This window comes from Oryctolagus cuniculus, chromosome 5 (assembly GCF_051225735.1).
Source record: "Oryctolagus cuniculus isolate XC-2025 breed Fujian yellow rabbit chromosome 5, ASM5122573v1, whole genome shotgun sequence".
Classification (NCBI taxonomy): domain Eukaryota; kingdom Metazoa; phylum Chordata; class Mammalia; order Lagomorpha; family Leporidae; genus Oryctolagus; species Oryctolagus cuniculus.
Window position 1 is genome coordinate 110794827 of NC_142871.1, and position 18416 is coordinate 110813242.

Genomic DNA, 18416 nt, shown 5'->3' on the forward strand with positions numbered 1-18416 from the left:
AGTTTTTTTCATTAGTAGACATTTTCTGTGAACTTTCTGGAGACCTCCTCATAAATGATTCCAGCTTCTATAGCACTTGGCATTTTACTCTAAGCTTTAAAGCATACTGTTAGGCTTCTCAACGATTCCTCCCTAAGAAAATGGCAGTCCCCATAAGTACAAAACTTTTTATATCTAGTAGGTGGTGTTTTATAGTCAAGATATTAAAAATTCTTTATAAAATTCAGAGTGTGTTAATAATTACCAGTTGTCTCAAAATGTACAATCAGAAAAATAACAGAAAATGAAAGTGCTCTTTCGCTTTCAGAAAGCCAGAAATGATTCTACTCCATGAAATAAGTAATAATGCTAAAAATATGATCAATTATTATATCTCTTTTAAGCCAAAGCACACTTTTCACTTCAGAGGACAAGCCTGACTTTTTCATTCTTAATATCATTGGTCCAGAACAGGGCACCATTTTAAACCAGTACTTGAGGAGAATTCACAATTTAATGTCTCTCTCTTTCTTTCTTTCTTTCTTTCTTTCTTTCTTTCTTTCTTTCTTTCTTTCTTTCTTTCTTTCTTTCTTTCTTTCTTTCTTTCTTTCTTTCTTTCTTTCTTTCTTTCTTTCTTTCTTTCTTTCTTTCTTTTGACAGGCAGAGTTAGACAGTGAGAGAGACAGATAAAGAGAAAGGTCTTCCTTCCATTGGTTCACCCCCAAATGGCCGCCATGGCCGGTGCGCTGCAGCCGGCATGCCACAGGGATCCAAAGCCAGGAGCCAGGTGCCTTCTCCTGGTCTCCCATGTGGGTGCAGGGCCCAAGCACTTGGGCCATCCTCCACTGCACTCCCTGGCCACAGCAGAGAGCTGGCCTGGAAGAGGAGCAACCGGGGCAGAATCCGGTGCCCCAACCAGGACTAGAACCTGGGGTGCTGGCGCTGCAGGTGGAGGATTAGCCAAGTGAGCGGTGGTGCCAGCCAATGTCACTCCTTTCTACCTGATGTTCACATTTCAGTACATATCTACAAAATGGCAAATAACCAAGTCATTTATAAAAAAGAAAAAAAATCTGTGCTCATCTGAAATGATTGGGACCAGTAGTGTTTCAGATTCTTTTGGATTTTGGAAATGTTTGCATATACATTAATGAGATATCTTGGGTATAGGATCCAAGACTGAACATTTAATTTATTTTTTACACATTTGGTATACTTCTAGATAGAATGTAATTTTATACATATAGTGTGACTGTGTTTTAACTGTGTTCTGTCACCAAGGTCAGGTGTGGAATTTTCCACTTGTGGCATCATATCTGCACTCAGAAATTTCAAATATTTGATTTTTTCAGATTTTTAGATCAGGGATAATCAATCTGTATACAGATGCTAATTTATAGTAACTGTCAATAGATACCAAGAAACTTCTACACCCAAGCCAACATTAATACAGTGTTTAAGTCCAGTATTATTAGTCCATATGTTCAGATTTGATTTGCTAAATACTGTCAAGTACAGAGAAACTTTAGTGGATCCTTCCAAAACTGCTTAATTTTCCCAATTATTCTCCTCTGGTTGCAGAACCTATTGTTCCTTTGGTTCTTTTTGAGTTGCTTAGCATTTGTGGTGTTCTCTGAGTTTTTGTTTCTCCTTTTACTGCATCTCCCTGGCTTCAATCCTCTTGGCTTATTTCTGGGAGAGGACTGCACTTGCTAGGAACAGTGGAGTGAGCACCAAAATAACTGTTGTAAGGAAGTCATAATGTACTCAGTCTAAGCCTTTACGTTAAACATCCCGTAGCATTCTTAGGAAAACTTCTGTTTGAATCGTGATCTCCAACTTTGTCCTGGGGTCATTAGTGGACCAGTCAAATTTCAGGTGACCCTTGGTTGGTTGTCGACTTCTTTAGTTACATAGTATACTTCTGAGATGTATAAATTCCTAAAGGAGCCCACAGCTCACAGGGTCTATTTTTACCACTGCCCCTTGGCAAGCGAAACGCAGATCATTTGTCCCACTGTGGGCTTGAAAGAGCTTGTACAGCTGAGTGTTCCTGAGAATCTGTGGTTGGCCCTGGTCAACTCCGCTCCACAAGAGGACAGCATGATAGCAGTGGTCACCACTTAGGTTTTTAATAAATATTCTCTGTATGAAACCTCATACACTTGCCCATGGAGATCTAATAATATATGCATGCTGTATATGAATCCAAATGTTCACTTGAATAGAACATTATTAATTTCATATTTAAATAAATATAACCTCAGCATGTCTATCTTGAGGTTTACTGTTTGCTTGTATTGGATTAGTTTAAAAGTTAGAAGTGGCGTCCCTAGAGATTAATTTGTTGGTGTAGAATATTAAATTGCATATGCAACCAGATGATCTTGTAGTTCCTTGGGAACTTTCAATTTCCAAAGAAATTACATTTCAGGATTATGTAAAATTCAACCTTCAGGTTGTGTATAGATATATGCTAGGTAATTGTTTAGTAGCTAGAGTCTACAAAAAAGATGAAGATGTTATAGAATAACGTCCTCTTATTAAGGACTTATTCACTGATTTCCATAGAAAAATGCAAAAACTTAATTATTGCATCCTGCAGTGTTTCTTCGGTGTGGTGACGCACCACTGATGGAGCGAACCCTTATGCTTCTGGATGCTTTCGAACACATGATGACTCACTACAGTGGAAGACCAGGCCTACTGCACCAGTGTTTAAGTCCAGTATTATTCGTCCATATGTTCAGATTTGATTTACTAAATACTGTCAAGTACAGAGAAACTTTAGTGGATCCTTCCAAAACATTGGGGATATCCATTGACCACAGTGGCTAATAATCCATAATAAGTTGGGGGAAAATGGATAGAAGGTACTATTAAAATCTTTTCTATATTACAAAAACTTCATCTCTATAAGACACTTCTGTTCAAGGATAGACTGTATGATAAAAATATAGGCAGAAATTCATATAAAACTTTTAAGTAAAGAAATATGAAAATATAAATAATCCACAGCCAAGAGGATACTTATAATAAGCATTGATAGTTTATATCCTAAGGAAATACTAACAAAATATTGGCATGTTGTATTGGGTTTCTGTTTTAATATTTCATGAAATGCTTTTAAGATTTGAATTATTACCATGAACTGCCTTTATAATAATATAAAATAAGTGGAAATTGTGGCATTTTATGTTTTAACTAATTAAGACAGGAACATGTTTAAAAGTATTAACCACACTTAATAAAGAAAGTTAAATGTCATGTTCCTGTCTGACCTGTTAATTATATTCAATAATATTTAAGGGCAGCCTTTAGAAGTTGACTACATGCCTAGCATTTTAGTGTTTGGTGACACATGTATTATCTTGACCCTCAGAATTAAATTACTTAATTTAGAATGTCTTATAGTTTTTTAATTATTATTGCTTGCTTCATTTTATTTTCTTTCATTCTTGCTTATATTAAATAGTTCCCCATTTTTTCCGTGTGTGTGTGTGTGTGTGTTTAGTACTCGCTGACCTTTTACAGAAAATAAAACCCAAAATGAGGATAATGACTCAGTGCTAAATCTATCACCAAGGACTGTTAAATTTTAAAGTCCTTGAAGAAAATGTGGCAATATAACAGAGTCAGGATGACATTTCATATCATTTAGATTTCCAAATGCTTTTTTTCTGGACACCTCAATAACTTACTAGCATCTCAAGACATTTTACTTCTTTAGTTGACAAAATCATTTCTAATATTAGAGTTAGGTTGAACTTTAGCAAATTGCCAACATTTGACCATTTTTGACCTATATAAATGGCAATTTCCTATGGTTCAAGTTAACTTTTTGAGTAAGTAAATATAAGAGGAAAATATTAGCCAAACTGCCAGTGACATAATATTTGGAGACACATGTATTTTCCAAAACATATGAGTGAGGAATGTCTAAAGTATTTTGTATGATTATTACCTTTTCTAAGTTTCAAATGACATTCACAAGAGAAACACACATGTTCATCAATAATGTTAAATTGGATGTAACCAAATAGTCATATATTCCCTGATTTAATGGGATAATACAAATTCAACAGAGTTCAGAAAACCTATGGGGGAAGAAGGGTAGGCATTGTGGTGTAATGGGAAAAGCTGCCTCCAGTGATGCCAGTATCTGTATGGGTGCCAGCTTGTGTCCTGGCTTCTTGGCTGTTGCACTTCTAATCTAGCTCCCTGGTAATGTCCTGGGAAATCAGCAAAAGATGGCTCGAGTGCTCAAGCCCCTACCACCCACGTGGAGACCTAGATCAATCTTATGGTGTTCAGCTTTGGCCTGGCTCAACCCTGGCCACTGTGGCCACTTGGAAAGTGAACCAGTAGATGGGAGACCTCTCTCTCTATGTATCTTCCTTTCTCTCCGTAACTCTTTCAAATAAATCTGATTTTTTAAAAAATCCTTTTTAAAAAAAAAAAAAGATTCATTTATTTATTTGAAAGGCAGAGTTACAGAGAGGCAGAGAGAGAGAGAGAAGTCTTCCATCTACTGGTTCACTCCCCAAATGGTCACAATAGCCAGAACTGAGCTGATCCAAAGCCAGGAGTAAGGAGCTTCCTTTAGGTCTCCCACGAGGGTACAGGGACCCAAGGACTTGAGCCATCTTTTACTGCTTTCCCAGGCCATAGCAGGGAGCTGGATCAGAAGTGAAGCAGCCCAGACTCCAATGGCACCCATATGGGATGCCGGCCCTACAGGTGGCAGCTTTACCCACTAAGCTACAGTGTAGGCCCCAATAAATATATCTTTTAAAAGAAACCTAGAGTGGACTTTGAAAAAAATGACAAATCACAGGGTAAGCATTTTGCACAATAAAGTCGTCTGTTGGAGTCCATTATTGGAATGTGTGGGTTTCAGTCCCAGCTCTGGTCCGGATTCCAGCTTCTTCCCATTGCACAGCATGGGTGGAAACAGATGAGAGCTCAAGTAGTTGGCTCACTGCCACCCATGTGGGAGAATTGTATTGTTTCCTAGCTTTAGCTATGCTAGGAGTGAACTATCAAATGGGAAATCTCTCCAACTGTTTTTCTGCCTCTGTCTCTCTGCCTCTCAAATACAATAAACAAACAAACAAACAAGTCACATTGAAGTTATATAGCAATCAGATCAGAGTAATTGGCATATCTATCACCTCAGATATACATCATTATTTTGTGCTGGGGACAGTCAGATTCCAATGTGTGAGATATTTTGAAATATTCAATTGGTTGATGTTAATCATAGTTATCCTACTCTACTATAGAATATTAATTATTCCTGCCATTCAATTGTACCTTGAAGTCATTAGTTATCTTCTTTCCATCCTCCCCACACCTGTCTAGATTCTGGAAAGCACTATTCTGTTTTCTACTTATTTGAGATCAACTTTAGCTTCCATACCCAAGTGAGATCATGCAATATTTGTCTTTTTTTTTTTTAAGATTTATTTGAAAGGCAGAGTTACAGAGAGGCGGAGGCAGAGAGAGAGAGAGAGAGAGAGAGAGAGAGAGAGGTCTTCATCCATTGGTTCACTCCCCATAATGCTACAACTGCTGGAGCTGGGCCTCTCTGAAGCCAGGGTGCAGGGGTCCAAGGGCTTGGGCCATCTTCCACTGCTTTCCCAGACCATTGCAGAGAGCTGGATCGGAAGTGGAGCTGCCAGGACTTGAACAGGCATCCATATGGGATGCTGGCACTGCAGGCAGAAACTTTACCTGCTGTGCCACAGTGCCGGTCCCAATATTTGTCTTTCTGTGCCTGAAATATTTGCTCTGGTTCTATCTTACCAATGACAGAAAATCATTATTTTTGGCTGAATAATATCCATTTTGTATTCTATTTTCTTTACCCATTAATCTGTAGATGGACACTTAGGTTATTAATTAAATTTTAATAATTAATTGTAAATGGGCAATAGTGTGGCTATTGTGAATAGAACTACAAGGAACATGTAACTACAGATATCTTTTGCCATACTGATTTCAATTTCTTTGGCTATATACCCAGTAGAAGGATTATTGGGCCCTATGAATCTCTATTTCTGGTTTCTGAAAAATATCCAGGCTATTTTCCGTAATGACTGTACTAATTTACATTCCTATCAACAGTGCTCAAGGTCTCCCTTTTCCCCACACCCTTGCCAACCCTTTCTTTTTTTTGTCTTTTTAGTAACAGTAATTCAAGCTGGAGTGTGGTGATGTTTCATTGTGGTTTTGATTTGTTTCCCTGGTGCTTAGTAATATTCAGCATTTTTTCATATATTTGATATCCTCTTGAAAAAGGTCTATTAAGATAAATTTTTATCAAAATTTTTTGCTATTGAATTGTTTTTGCTCCTAATATATTCTGGAAATTAATCCCTTGTTTGGTAAAGAGTGTGCTAATATTTTCCCCCACTAGCTAGGTTTTCTGTTTACTCTTGATTATTTGCTTTGCTATATAAAAGATTTTTAGTTTGATAAAATCTCATTGCAAATTTTTGATTTTTTTGTCTGATTTGAAATCATATCCAAAAAATCTTTGCCCAGATCAATTCAACAAGTGTTACTATTATATTTTCTTCTGGTAGTTCCATAGTTTGGGGGCATACATTTAAATCTTAAGTTTATTTTGAGATGACATTTTTATATAGTCAGAGACAATGGTCTAGTTTCCTTCTTCCACATAAGGATACCAGCTTTTCCAACACCAGATATTGAAGATGATTTCTCCAATGAATGCTTTTGCTACCTCTGTCAAAAATCAGTTGACTATAAATATATGTTTATTTCTAGGTTCTCAGTTTTGTTCCATTGTTCTATGGGTCTGTTTTTATGCCAGTTCCATGTTGTTTTGGTTAAAGGACCTATGTAGCATTTTTTAAGTCAGGTATTTTTATGCCTTCAGCTTTGTTCTTGCCCACAATTGTTTTGACTGTTTACTGACCTTCTGTGGTTCCTAGTGAATTTTGTAATTTTTTCTTTCCTGGTTCTGTGAAGAATGTCACTGGTATTTGGATAGAAAATGTATTGAATCTTGTATCACTTATGGTAGTGTAGACATTATAATTATATTGTTTTTGTTCATGAAAATGTGAAGTTTTCTCATTTTTTGTCCTCTACAAATTTCTTAAGCAGCGCTTTGCAATTTTCATTGTATTAATCATTTCTTCCTTAGTTTAGTTATTCATGAACAATTTATTTCCTTTATTTGATAGTTATTGCAAATGGGATTGCTTTCTTGATTTCTTCATTTCTTTCTCAGCAATTTTGTTTTTGGTGAAAAAATGATTCCGATTTTTTACGTTTATCTCACATTTTGTGGCCTTACTGAATTTGTTTATCAGTTCTAGCATTTTTAGTAGAGTTTTAGGTGTTTATATATCAACATGTTTTCTGCAAATAGAGACAATTTGATTTCCTCCTTTCCTATTTGGATGCCCTTTTTCTATTTCTGCTGTCTAGTTACTGTGCTAAGACTTCCACTCCTATATTAAAAAAGAGTAAAAGTAGACATCCTTGTTTAGTTGTTTAGTTTCCAATTTTAGAGGAAATTATTTCAGCTTTTCCCATTCAATATGTTAGAGGTTACGGATTTGTCATTTAGACCTTTTGGTTTAGGAACATTACTTCTATAATTATTTTTGAGGACTGTTATTATGATGGAATGTTGAATTTTATCAAATGTCTTTTCTGCCTTTAGATGATCATGTGGTTTTATCCATCATTCTGTTGATGATTATTATATTTATTGATATCTGTACATATCCCTAGGATAAACACTGCTTAATCATAATGGAAAATGATTTTTTTGTGTGCTGTTGGATTCAATCTGCTAGAATGTTTTTGGGAATTTTTGCACCAATGGGCATTAGGGATCTGGTTCTACATTTTTTTTATTTTTTGACAGGCAGAGTGGACAGTGAGAAAGAGAGACAGAGAGAAAGGTCTTCCTTTGCCGTTGGTTCACCCTCCATGGCCGCCACGGCTGGCGTGCTGCAGCCAGCGCACCACGCTGATCCAATGGCAGGAGCCAGGTGCTTCTCCTGGTCTCTCATGGGGTGCAGGGCCCAAGTACTTGGGCCATCCTCCACTGCAATCCCTGGCCACAGCAGAGAGCTGGCCTGGAAGAGGGGCAACCGGGACAGAATCCGGCACCCCGACCGGGACTAGAACCCGATGTGCCGGCACCACAAGGTGGAGGATTAGCCTAGTGAGCCGTGGCGCCGGCCCTCTACATTTTTATGTATGTGTGTGTCCTTTTTTGGTTTGAGTATCATTATAATGCTTATCTTGTAGAATGAATTTGGAAAGGTTGCTTTCCTTTTAATACTTTGAAATAATTTGGGAAGAATTGGTGTTAACTATTTTTTAAGGTTAGTTGAATTCAGCAGTGTAGTCATACAAACTTTTTTTGTTGGGAGACTTTTTATTACTGATTTAATATTATTACTTGCTATTGCCCTGTTCAGGTTTCCTATGTGCTCATGGTATACATTAATAAGATACATGTGTTTAGTGGCTTATTCATTACCTCTGGGTTTTTCAATTTGTTGGTTATCATTGTTCAGAATAATCCCTAATGATCATTTGTATTTCTATAGTGTCTATGGGAAACTCTTCATTACTTAAATCCTCTGTCATATTTTCTTGCTTGGCTTAGCCAAAAGCTTGTAATTTTTTTTTTTTTACCTTCAAAATAAACCAAGCTTCCATTTCACTGATTTTTTTTAATCTCTATTGCATTTATTTCTGTTTTGGTATCATTTCTTTCCTTTTTAAATTTTGGATTTACTTCAGTTTTTGATTCTCATGTAAAAATCTTCATTTTTCCTTAATTTCTGAAGGCTAGGATTGTTGAGTATAGTGAAAAATTAACCAACATTTTTTTTTTCATTCAGGGCTTTGAATTTCATCCCATTCTTTCCTGGTTTGTACGTTTCTGCTGAGACATCTACTATTAAGGGAATTCCCTTAAAACATTCCCTTAAAATAGCTTGACACATTTCTCTTGGATTTTTAGAATTCTCTTTGTCTTATATTTTTGACAGTTTGATTATAATATACCTTGGAGAGGATGGCTCTTGGTTGAATATAATAAGAGATTTTGGGGCTTCCTAGAACTTGATGTGCACATTTTCCCAAGATTTGCAAAGTTTTCAGCATTTATTTAATTAGTTTGTCTATGCCTTTTTCCATTCTGTTTTTTTTTCTGGAACACCATATGCAAATGTTTGATCATTTAATGGTTTCCTACAAGTCTCAAAAGTTTTCTACATTCTCTGTACTGTTATTTCCTTTCTTTCCTTTTTCTTTTTTGGTCTGAGTTACTTCAAAAACACTGAAATTCTTTCTTCCACCTACTGAATTCAGCTGCTGAGGCTATTTCAGTTTTTCCTTTAGTTCCAAAATTTCTGATCGTTTCCTTTTTGTATTCTCTTATCTCTTTTCTGAATTTCTCACTCATATCATGAATTATCTTAATTTCATTGGAGTGTAGGTCCATGTTGTCTTTTATCTCAAAATTTTCCTAACATAATTATTTTGAATTCTTTGCCAGGCAGTTTATTGATTTCCATTTCTTTGCAGTCTGCTGCTGAAGAATCACTGAGTTCCTTTGGAGGCATAGTATTACTCTGTGTCTTCATTCTTCTCTTGTTCCTGCCTTGGTTTCCTGCATCTAATGTGTCAGTTGCTTCTATAACTTGGAAAGATAACTTTCAAAGCAAACAATTTTCTGTTGGCAATATATTCTAGGGTGCTGGGTCATTGGCTTTGGTTCCATGTGGGTGCTTTACTGTAGTATCCATGCGGCTTCTTCCAGATTTAATCAATGTTTGACAATTTCTGTGGGTGTTTCATCTGCATTGACTGCAGGGATGATGAGAGCGCATGCCAGCTGAATGCAGCTTTCCTAGGGATGGTGAGTTCATTGAGAGCTCTGGGAACAGCGCCCCTGGTTGCAGATATGAAGTACGTGATGTTTTCTGCAGGTAGTTTGAGCTACTTGTCAGTTTCTGCATGTTGTATGAGGGCAGGGCCACCCCTGTGAACCCAGAATTAAGCAACTGTGCCCCACTGCAGTGCTGGGTGTGCAACATAGGCTGCGAATTGCTTGGGTAATTGCATGCGGACTGACCTGCTCAGAGAAGGCTGTCAGCTACTTCCCAGGGCCAAGCGTGGGAGGAGGAATATCTGTTTCTTAGGGCCGCACTGGCTCAAGTTTCCGGGAATGGACTGCGCAGCTGCTTCTTTGGGCCACACGAGGGTGGTTAGAGGTGCTCAGTTGCTTCCTAGGATCTTAGTATGAGCCACTCAGGAAAGTTCGCTCATCAGATTTGCTGGGTTTCTTTGGCTTGAGCTATTTAGGGCTGGTTACCAACGGGCTTCCTGGTGCTCTCAGTGAATGGATAGAGCACGCAGTGCTTCTTGGGCAGCAGGAAAGTGGGAGTGGCAGCTTGACTACTTAGGATCAGAGGTGGGTGGGATGCCCATTTGCTTCCAGAGCCGCAAGAATGTGGGTAGTAACCCAGCTGTTTTCTGGGGACACCTGCGAGCCAACCCACTCACCCTCCAGCTTCTTCCGAGGGCCACATTGCGGGGTGGGAGGGCTCCGGACTCCTTTACAGGCTGCCGGGCTGATTCACGGGACCCTGCACAGGCAGCATCTCAGGATGGCTCCAAAACAGCACAAGCCTGGTGGGGGGAAGATGAAACATGGAATGGGCTCTTTCTCTGAGGTAATGCAATGGTGTGCTAACCAGGAAGCTCCAGACTGGGCGCGGGGTTTGTAAGGCTACAGAGTTCTCCAGTGGTAAATTCCTAAGGTTTCTGTGTCATGGGCCGGACCTGCCACCTGCCTCTCGATTCACTGCTGAGTGAAATTCCTCTTGGTTCAGGGGTGAACTTGACAGAACATATGCTATGTTCTTCATTCCATTCTTTCCATGCCCATCAGGCGATGTGCCCCAGATTGTCTTATTCTGTACCCACTCCCAACTGGGGGGTGACTTCCTCATCACTGTTGTCTGTTCCATGGTTCTCTTGGCTCAGTCCCTGAGGCAGGGGCTGTTGGGAGTTTCACCATAGTGGGCTTGGTATTCAATTACTTTCAAGAGGTGATTCTTAAACATTTGCCAGAAAAACACTGGGTGCGAATTTCTCAAGAGAGGATTTACATCTTATTTTTCCTGTATGTCTTATATATAAAGATTGATGAATTATTATTATTTAAGCTATTTTACATCCAATATTACTTAATTTCAATCCAAATAGGAATCCTAGTTCAAGAATGAGTGTTCAAGTCAAAATGACTTTCTTAAATTGAAAAATTAGTAGGCGTATTAAAAAGAAATAGATTTTTCTCAGTATACTTGAAAAGGGCTGGTTTTCTACAGTATTGTGATAATATATATCTGTCCTGTATGCTGCATTACTCAACACACAGTTGTATTATAAAGTGATCTATAATTCATAGGAAACAACAAAGAAATTATCCTTTTTCATTATTTTTCAGATCTTCATCTTAGGCCTGTATTTCAGATTGTACCTTAATGTTGTGTAGGACTTAGCAAAGATCCCCAAAATAGACAAGATTGTGTTTCATAAGGATCATATAAGGACTTTTCTTATATGGCTCAAATAATAGAAAGCCAAAGAGTTTATAACTTAACAAAAAAATGCTTGAAATAAGAGATATTCTTTTGATTGTGCTCAAGAAAACTTGAACATTTTATTTTCTGTTGGACATAACAATCCATCTCTCTACAAGTAGAGAAAATAAAGTTGAAAGTATTAGCTAATTGTTTAAAGAGGTTTTTCTATTACTAGGACATCAGAAATACTCATTATATTCTTTATATGTTAGACAATTCTACTTTGAGACTCTGATTTTTTAAAATATATTATTTTATTTATTTGAGAGGTTGAACTATAGGGAAATAGAGAGAAAGAGGCAGAAAGGTCTTCCATCTGCCTGTTTGCTCCCCAAATGGCCACATTTGAAGCCAGGATCCAGGAATTTCTTCTGGGTCTCCCATATGGGTACAGGCGCCAAAGCACTTGGGCCATCTTCCACTGCTTTCTGAGGCTATAGAGAGCTGGATAGGAAAAGGAGCATCTGAGACATGAACTGGCACCCATATGGGATGCTGGTGGCATAGGCAGAGGCTTAGTCTACTATGCCACAGTGCTGGCCCTATATATACTCTGATTTTAAAAATCATTATTTTAAGCATCTAAAGTAGATTTAATTTTTTTTAGGGGAAATGACATGATAACATTGTAATGTCTTCAAAGGAAATAGCAGAGACAATGAAACAAAAATGAAAAATAAGTTATTAGAAATTTTTGTCTTTCACTTTTGGATTTTTTGTTTTTATAGTCTAGGTTTTTAAGGGTTATGTCTACTTTATTGAATTATCTTGTAATTTCACTAGCACAATCCATATTTTCACTTAAGAAAATCACACAAGATTTTTTTCCTAGAACTTTGGTTTCCCATTTCCTATAACTTTGTTGGCCTTAAAAAGTCTATTATGCAAAACATCCCCTGCACAATTTTATTTTTCCCAAATTCTTAAGTTTTGAGATTACTCATGAAGTCCTACAATCTCTGCCAACTCTGCAACTTGAATCAGTACATGAGTACCAACTGGTAGTTCTCAAATACATCTGCTGGATCTGCTCAGTTGCCATTATCTGTCTCTGCTTCTCAGCATATTTCCTTTTGCTCTAGGATTTTACTATTAGTACTTCAGCTAGGTTTAGAAAATCACAGAGAAGCTGATAATTCACAAAGCATCTACAGAATCCTAGTCTAAGTAGGTTTAGTCCTTCTTTATAATAGTTCTTCGTGTGGTCGCCTGTTTTCCCATTATTTTCTGGAGATTGTATTAGGATCAAGATTTGAATGTTGGAAGAATACAATCACAGTCCAATCCTTTTGGATTGTGCTATCATCTCTCCATGCCCTACGTCCCAAATACTCATGCTTTCTTCAGAAATCCAACAACTCCATTAGTCTCAGTATTAAGCAAACTATCTGATTTATGCACCAAGTTATACTCATGGATAACTGATGGCTTTGTTTTTTATGCTTAGAATGAAATATTGGCATCCTAAACTTTGCAATGCTTTTTGTTTTGTTATGGTGGACTAAGAGTTGTTTATTGTTATGTACTACTATGAATATTCAAACATTTACATATATACATATTTTAAATACATCAAGTTGATTTTTAAAATATATCAGGTATTAGAAAAATATTATGTATGAATATCCACATTTATCTTCTTTTTAGAGTAATGATCATTTTGGGGAACTATTGCACTATATGCTTTATGAAATTGTGGGTTAATAGAAAAAAAGTTATTCTTTTAAAGAAAATTAGAATAGACATAAGTATAAATGAAGAAGCAAATTGTAACAATCTCTCTAGACCAAATGATAAAGTTATTTTTTAGAAGCAGAAACAATACTACTAGATACTTTTCATTTAAAATGTTTTAGTGGTGACTGATTTTAGTCAGTTCACATCTGTAGAGAATAAGAATAGTCACTCCTCTGTGTTGTTACCAATTCAATACAAGCATTAAATTATTACTCTATAGGATACACAATAATAAGCACCACAAGGCATCACAAAAGTGATAACTATGCTAAATATCTTTGCTTTTCAAAGTTTAACTTATACAGAAAATCATTTTAAAAATAACTAAACAGAGTACATATTTAGATATTCTAGTACCGATGAGAAACAAAAAGCTATTTAAATGTAGAGGACTAAGGGTTGCCATTTGCTTGGTAAGGAAAGGAAGATAATATCATGTAAAATTATGTTGTGTAATGAGGACAATTTAAAAAAAATATTTATTTACTTGAAAGGCAGAGAGAGAGAGAGAAAGAGAGAGAGAGGTCTTACATCTGCTGGTTCACTCCCCAGATGACTGCAACAGCTGAAGCTATGCCAATCTGAAGCCTGGAGCCAAGAGCTTCCTCCAGGTCTCCCATGCAGATGTAGGGACCCAAGGACTTGGGCCATCTTCTGCTTTTTCCAGGCCATAGCAGAGAGCTGGATCAGAAATGGAGTAGCCAGGACTTGAACCGGTGCCCATATGGGATGCCAGGACTGCAGGCAGTGGCTTTACCCTCTTAGCTGGCCGCAAAAGTAGAATTTTAACAGGTGGATAATGGGGGACACAGAGAATTTAAGGAACTTTGAACTCTGAAAACCTTTGTCTATTCCCACCTTTGGCTCTTCTAGCACCTTGCTGGGGGACACAAGTACAAAAATGAAATAGTATATATTAAAACTCACCTGCGGCCGGCGCCACGGCTCAATAGGCTAATCCTCCACCTAGTGGTGCCGGCACAGCGGGTTCTAGTCCTGGTCGGGGTGCCCGATTCTTTCCCGGTTGCCCCTCTTCCAGGCCAGCTCTCTGCTGTGGCCCGGTAAGGCAGTGGAGGATGGCCCAAGTGCTTGGGCCCTGCACCCCATGGGAGACCAGGATAAGAACCTGGCTCCTGCCATCGGATCAGCGCAGTGCGTGGCGGCCATTGGAGGGTGAACCAACGGCAAAAGGAAGACCTTTCTCTCTGTCTCTCTCTCTCACTATCCACTCTGCCTGTCAAAAACAAAAACAAAAAAACAAACAAACAAAAAACTTACCTGCCTCCTGCATAGGAAGTTGAAGCTCATGAGTTCTAAATAAGAACTGAAGGTGGATGAAGGCTTATTTTTACAATTTTGCCAGAGGACCAAGAGCCTGGATGCTGGGACTGAGGTTTGCATCCTCTGAGGCACATGCAACAACAAATATCCTTCTTCCCCTCTTTACTGATAGGAGCAGATTCCCCAAGGTGTAGGGCTGGACTGCCCTAACTGTAGCGGTTCTGGAAAATCCCAACTGTGAGGTTAATCCTTGTTCCACCAGAGACTAGGAGAGGCCTTGAGCTGAGAATTTAATGCTTATAATATACCTGAAAACACGGAACCATCCTCTCCATCAGCAATTCCTATGTGCGCATGCATGTATGTGTATGTGTTTGTAACTAGAATGCTGAAGTTAAAATATTTCCTTGAATGTAAAATATTGGAAGATGAATTTATAGAAGTCTCCCATTTAGAGTAAGACATATCACATAGGACAAAAAGATCGAATTAATATACCTATCCAGAAAATATAATCTCACTATTAAGAGGTTTAGAAAGTGAGGAAAAATGGAGAGGCATTTTGTAGACTTGATAAGCCTATGGATTGAGTTTGTTGATGATCCAGAGAAATTTCTGAACACACAAAAAGGCACTGCATTGTGAAATTTCATAGTACCAGAGATTGAAGTTCTAGAGGATCCAGCAAGGAAACAAACAAACCAAATCTTGGAACAGGAATTCTCAACCTTGATACATTGGTCGAAAACATTGGATCAAGGCTCTTGGAATTCTGATTCAAAATCATTGTCAATCTAAACTCTGAGGCTCAAACAACCATATTTGAAACTAAAATTTACAAGTATCCAGCCATGTACACATTCAACAAACATATATTATTCTTTAGAAGTATTGAATCTGAATTTAATTATGAGAGTAGTCAGACAAATTCAGATTGTTAATTTGTCTTAACTATTAAAAAAATAATCACTATGGGAAACAAAGACTGGAAAACTATGCTAGATCTACAGTTACTAAAAAGATACAATCTACAAATGCAAGTCATGGCTCATGACTGGAATTAAAAAATAGTTATAAAAGACAAAATTACCTATAAAATCATAAATACCTGGGGCAATTACAGAAAAATATTACAGTATCATGAGATTATTTGGAACTTTGAAATAGTATTATTTATATTGTATTTATGTAAAAGAATGTCCTTTTACACAAGAGATAAAGCATTCAGGGATTAAATGTCTACAATTGGTGAATCTAGGTGAGGTGTAGATCATTTTTTTCATTTGTCTCTTCTCACTTTACTCTGTGCCAGAAAAAAAATTCACACTAAAAAGAATAAAGCTGAAACAAGAAGTGGAAGAGGTAAAGCTAAACAAGAGGGAGAGAGAGAATCAAAATATTTCTTTCCAATATAGCTCTTCATGAGGTTACTGAATGAGAATATGGGAGCAAGGAAAAGATAAAATTTGGTTAAAGGAAATTGAACAGTGTGGAAGAGATCTTAGGAAACCCCCCTGCCTTCATGCTTAGAAATCCATCAGTCTGGACCACAGCATGATGATATATTTTACAGGAAATAGTTTCCTTGCTGCACAAAAGGAAGAGATGCATTAACTGATATTTGGAAATACTGCTAATTTAATATGATTTTGGAATAAGTAAAGACAAGTAAATCTAAACATAGAAATCCAATATAATAAACCAATATAATAAAATGAATGAGAAATTACTAGCTTTGGGAGAACGAAAATGTATATTAGAATAAACATAAAGCTATTAATTTTGATCATTAGTGAAAAATAAATATTATATATTATATATTATTAATCATAATATGGATATATTGATATATATTCTAATGAAACTATACTAGGAAGATAGATTCATGGAGAAATATGGAAAATAATCTATAGTAGAAATAAATCTCAACAACTTGAAAGGCTAGTCAAAAGAAAATGATGAAAATTCATAAGTCAAGCAATAATAACAACAAAAAATATATGTGAAATTATTAGATGAAAAGACAACGAGAACTAGAGGTTGGAGAAGAACACAGGAATAATTTTTTTTGGACACCAACTCTTTAGTTTTATTTTAAAATATCTTAATTTATTTATTTTATAAATAGTATAATCAAATTAGAATGTTTCAAAGATCAGATGGAGAAACTATTCCATACACTTTAGAACAAAAATATGATGAAATAGAAATCATGAGTGAAAAAAATAATGGAAGTTGGACTCAGAAAACCTCATATGTAAGTCACAACTTTGATTAAAGGATAAAATAGGTGAAAAAGAATAGACTTATTTAAACTTAAGTTCATAAAAATATTTGCAGATTAAATTGGCTCAAAAGTTGTAGTTAAGATTAGTGTGAAAGCTTCTATATCTACACATTTTCGGTTTAAACTTCTGAAAAGAGATTTGTAGGTCTATTGACTGAAATGAGGCTATGAATTGTTAGAGTGGGGGGGGAGTGCATTCCCCAGAAAGAGATGCATCAGCAAAGATCCAGAGACAAAGAAGCTAAAGGTTTTTCCAGAAGTAGAGAGCCTACAAGATGGATGACTAGGGTTTAAAGTCAATGGCCACAAAGGGAAATAAAACTAAATCACTCACACAGTGATTGATAACTGAAGTGAATAATTGCTAGCTTGCTTGCACATTCTACAATGACAAATATGCATTCAATTTGTAAGCTTAATTTACTCAGGAAATCAAACTCACCACAATACGTTATTTTATTTATGAGATTTATATTTGAAACCAAATAAAAGGCCTTTATTTCACTCCTTTCTTCATTTTTCCTCTTTTGTTTTTTTTTTTTCAATGAATGTTGGCCATGATTTAAGGATCTTATATACTTTAGTTCCTATCTTAATTATGATTATTAGGAAAAGGATAAAGCTTCCAGTGAGATAGTAACAAGTATATTATATTAGGTTATCAAAATAATTCTTATTTTCCCTTAATATTTTGAAGCTACTAAATATCATTTGTTAGTTTTGATCAAACTTATAAATATAGCTTAAATAGGTATTGCTGTTTCAATTATATCCTGAGTTTAATTAATAATATTACATTCGTGAAATCTTATCTTATTCAAGGCTATATGAGAATTATTATCCTATTAAAATGTGATAGACACTCACAAACTAAACATAATAACTAAAGTATAATCTTATGAACCAAAATAGGATCAAAGTAAATCAAATTGATTACTAATAGGTTTTTCTGCCATTTTCTGACTCAGGGGTACGATGACGGTTATGGGGGTGAATATGATGACCAGACCTATGAGGCTTATGATAACAGCTATGGGACCCAAACACAAAGGTAAGGTCTTTCATATCTAAAGCATCCTTTTCAGGATTATCTCTAAATCCACTATTCTGCTTTTTTAATCTGAATTATCAGAAGTTTATATGAGATTTCCCAGACTTTTTTTCTCCATTAGCTTTCTGAGTTGTTAAGTTGCTTAGTATACTGTGAGAGGTAAAATGCAATAATCTTGCAATTGCAAAGTATGAAATAGCAGTTTGTTTTGAGACTGGATGATTATCATAATCAATCAACCCATTAAACAAGCTTGTATTTAAGTAAAAACTGTTATTTTAAGCATGTTTAATGTGAACTTGTAATTAGAACAAAAATTAAAACGAGGCATTTATTCAAGGCATTTTTCCCTAGGATGTAATTTTCATTTATAAAACAAAGATCCAGAAATATTATTGATACTCTTAAAAGAGGATAATTCTTAAAA

General features: G+C 36.3%; 1 protein-coding gene across 3 annotated transcripts in view; it reads left to right on the top strand.

The window, feature by feature from the left end:
• The window catches only part of KHDRBS2 (KH RNA binding domain containing, signal transduction associated 2), a 646917-nt gene that overhangs the window by 568737 nt on the left and 59764 nt on the right, over positions 1 to 18416 (top strand). For all 3 annotated transcript variants that reach the window (XR_016233950.1, XM_089333075.1, XM_051855537.3), the window contains exon 7: positions 17907 to 17989. Coding sequence is in view for 2 of the 3 variants with exons in the window: in XM_089333075.1 (XP_089189201.1) it covers positions 17907 to 17989 (83 nt within the window). In the remaining variant the exon portion in view is untranslated. The remainder of the gene's footprint in view (positions 1 to 17906; positions 17990 to 18416) is intronic.